We start from the raw sequence: 3,979 nt of genomic DNA, 5'->3' as shown, positions 1-3,979 counted from the left end.
CTACTGCTTTATTATTACTTTTGTGAACATAATATACTGTGACTGTATTCTATATTGTTTCTTTTTTAATTGTTTTACCTTTTTTAACATCCTATTCTTTTTGTGTATAAACGCCTGCGCTCATCAGCATCACTGGTAACACCTTGCCAGTGCACTAAAGTGCAGTGATACAAGTCTCGCGCTAGGGGCCGCCTCGTGCTTTTCTCCTCGCAGGCTGCAGAGATATTCTGCGCTGAGCGACATAAATATTATGCGTGCGCTGCTGTTTGATTTGCACGCGCCGGACCTCTACGCACGCACGCGGGAATCTCATTTGTGCTCGCGGATTTAGACATTGATTTGCCTTCATGAAATGGAAACTGGAGGGAGCTGGGAAGGCAAAGGATTGGGGATGTCCTGCGAGTCAAAGAAAATTCACCATTGTGGTCTCATTGTGGAGATTTCAGTGAGGAGGACCCGGATTTGAGCGGTTTGCACAGGCAAGGTTAATCCGGCTCTTAGCGAATTTTGCTGTTGCAGTGCGTGTTGTCAGGGAAACACAGGAGGCGTCTTTAATGATCTAACTTATAAAACCAGTGCCCTTGTGCGTGTATGATGAAAATATTAAAGCACAGCAAGCAGCGCTGTCCATGGTTCTGAACCAGTGAGGCCCTCGTCTCGTAGGGCTGAACCAAAGGTCCTTGTTCTTACATTAGATGGAAGCTTCTATGACGGTTTTGGAATACAGCTTCGGATGTCCGTTGTTATATTTTGTGACATCACCCCTAAATTTGGATTCACCTGATTAAATGAGTTTAGTAATACATATGTTTCAGTTTTTTTTTTTTTTTTTAAAGGTTGAAGATTCTTTCTAAGGCCAAATTGTGTGCGAGGACAAAGCTGTCTTTCTTTTTTTACATACTTATTTGTGCCTTTTTTGTATATGCCTTAATGACCTTTATTACAATTTTCTATTTTAAGATTTTTTTTTCAATATGTGCTATACAATTACTTTGAATAGCATGTATTTGACAGACTTGAGAGAAATTGAGCTCCTCAGTAAATGTTTGGATTCTGCAGAAATTGCAGGAATTATTATCTGCATCAGTTGGTCTGAGTATCGCATACAAGACTTACCGTGTGAATTTATAAAGCTACTGATGCTGTAGAATGCATACAAATGAACCATTGGATCAAGTCTGGTTTGTAATGCAGTAAATTCCTCACCTGGGAAACAGTAATTTGACAAGAAATGAAGCACAAATCATTATGTTAACAATTTTGTGTTTGAATTTTCTCATGTGAATACATCTGGACACTCCCTCAATACAAATTCTCCTTTTAATGATTTCCAGGATGATACAGAATTCAATGGAAATGTTGCTGAAAACAAACAGGCATACATCAAAAATAGAACGGAGGAATCAATAGTGCTAAAAGATGTTTTGATTTATGAAATGCTCACACCTCACAATCTCGAAAACATAGCAACAGTGCAAAACAGAACTTTCTGAGGGCTGTTTACAAAACTGAGTGCATTTGTAAAAACTAATATAGGATTAAAGATGGCTTTCTTTACTGGATGGCTCACAGACAGACATTGAACCGCACGATGAGCGTAGTATGGCATTGGGTCAATGACTGAAAGTGAAGATTAATAATAAAAGCATAGTTGTGGGCAGTGAAACACTGGTGATCAGCTGGTCCCTTTAAAAACTAATTGATACATATTTTCTTAGTCCGTCTCTAAATCAGATTGCATCTCATAACTTTTCGAGATTGCTCCCATTTAAAGACAAGTCTTTCCTTTTAAGATGTGTGCGCTACAAGTCCAACACTGGAAGCCCTGATTGGCCGAGCTGCTTTAGTGCCAGGCGTCTGGCCAATCAGAGCTCTTGCTGCTGCTTCATGGGTTTTAAGTGACTCTATACTCACACAGGAAACAAATACCCAGCATGCCCTGAGCAGTTGATTTCTTTATACTTTCAGTTTTATACTGCACACTTAAAATGCTATTTGAATTCAGATTTTTAGGATGGCATGTTAAAAAGGAATCATTGATCATAAATACACATGTAAAAGTCATGAATTATTCCGGTGTCGCACTCCAGGCTCCCGATCTCTTACCGTGTTCAGTCACTTTGAACGGTGCACATATCCTTTCAGACGGTTGACTTTGCTTGAATTGCTTTGTAACAGTCCACGTTTAAAAGGAAATGTTTAAAAGCATCTCCCATTCTTTGAAAACGGCACACTTACAGTACTTTTACTTACAGTGAATTCATTTCATAGCACCCTGAGGCGAGCTTAAAACCTTCCAAACCGTTAGTGGGAGGTGAACTGAGCTCCACAGTCTGGTACACATCTTTCACTGAAACGCTTTAAAGAAAGAACGTTTCCTCACTTTGTGCTGAGAGAAGCCCCAAAATGTGCCTCCTAAAGAGAATAAAAGACTTTGGTAAAAAAGCAACAACGTGTCAAATCATATCAGGAATATGCATCTTTAAATACAATAAACAATATTTTCCCCACGTTATAGACAACAAGCAGCAAAAATATATATAACAGTTATGCTAATATACACTAGAATGATTGAAACAGTCAAGAGGAACTCCATTTGTTAAAAAAAACAAAACATATATATATATATATATATATATATATAGTATAAATATACTCAGTATAAAGATATCCGACTACACACATACACAGTGTCACCAGAGACTCATAGATACATTTACAGGTAACATGAAGAAAATGGACCCTCATTCCCTTTAGTGATAATAGAATGAACACACACACACACACGAACGTCTGGAAGCTGCTGTCTATTGTTGCTCCAATAACATTCCCAGGTGTGTGTCCTAAGGCGAAGTGCTCGCGTTGAAAAACTGGGCAATATTGCGGAAAGGTTGTGCAGGAAATCCTCAAATGTGCACTTTGAGTATCTCCCCCCAGGGTTAAATAAAGTATCTATTTGTATTGATCCACCCAGTCACGAAGAGGAACTGAGTACCTCCACCGTCTCTGTTGTCACCAGCGTCAGAGGACTGTCCTAATCTCCTGCTCGCCGGCTTCTCAGTCTCCATGTTCGTCCATCGCTCCCCTCGGACAGGGACTCGGGAGGGTCACTCCAACATGGCGTCCAGCTGGTCAGCCAGGTCGTCAAACATGCTGCCGATGTCGTCCAGAATGTTCCCCGCCGCCTTCACTGAGCCGCTGCCACTGTGGAACGGACAAGACTGTTACAAGCCTGCTGGAACTCTGTAGAGTTAAGTTATGTCGTACTTCGCTGATCCCCCACACAGGATTTCATTCAATGTTTGAATGTTTACGACATACTATATTATACTAGACTACCCTTTGTGAAGTGATCTAACGCTCACAGAGGTCTTGAGCTACCTTCGCCCCTTCCGTCTCTTTCTGAGCTGAACTACAGCGGCGCATTACCTCCCATACCGTGCGGATGTCCCGAGTTGAGTTTCTCAGGAAGACCGTGCGAACCCCACCCGTTGAATAGTGTTAAAACATTTGACCCGGACTGCAGGTAACTTATGGAAACCCCTGGATGAGTCATGGCAATGGGAGCTGTGTGAGTTTTCCCTCTTGTGTCAAGAAGCAGGAAAGGCGTGACGTGTGCAAAGTTAATTTGTCGACATCGCGGTGTAGATCGGTGGCGCTCACCTGTCCACACTGCTCCCCTGTGCCAGTTTGTTCTCCACCACTTTGAGAGCCGCCTCCAGCGACGTACTGGTTTGCTCCAGCCTCTTGTGAGCCAGCACCTCCAGACCAGCCGCACCAGACAGGGATGTGGCCGCTCTCCCTGCCTGACCGGCTGGGGCCGAGGTGGGGTACGAAGGGGCCGGAGCGGCGAACGCAACACTCTGGACCAAAATGAGGTTCAGTCCTGCGGGAACAATAAGTGGGGGATTCATTATTTTAGAAATATTGGACAAAATATGGTTCATTCGTGAGGCAGATTTTGTTAGTTGGTCAGTGT

General features: G+C 42.4%; 1 protein-coding gene across 1 annotated transcript in view; it reads right to left on the bottom strand.

The window, feature by feature from the left end:
* Positions 1-1,323: 1,323 nt before the first annotated feature.
* Positions 1,324-3,979, bottom strand: part of LOC306753653 (CASK interacting protein 2) — a gene marked incomplete at its 5' end in the record, with an annotated part of 50,354 nt that continues 47,698 nt past the window's right edge. Inside the window, 2 exons of the mRNA XM_079237548.1 lie at positions 1,324-3,204; positions 3,664-3,886. Coding sequence (XP_079093674.1) covers positions 3,108-3,204; positions 3,664-3,886 — 320 coding nt within the window. The 3' untranslated portion in view covers positions 1,324-3,107. The remainder of the gene's footprint in view (positions 3,205-3,663; positions 3,887-3,979) is intronic.

The sequence above is a fragment of the Taurulus bubalis genome (assembly GCF_910589615.1).
Source record: "Taurulus bubalis genome assembly, chromosome: 2".
Taxonomy (NCBI): domain Eukaryota; kingdom Metazoa; phylum Chordata; class Actinopteri; order Perciformes; family Cottidae; genus Taurulus; species Taurulus bubalis.
This window is presented reverse-complemented; position numbering and strand designations above follow the sequence as displayed.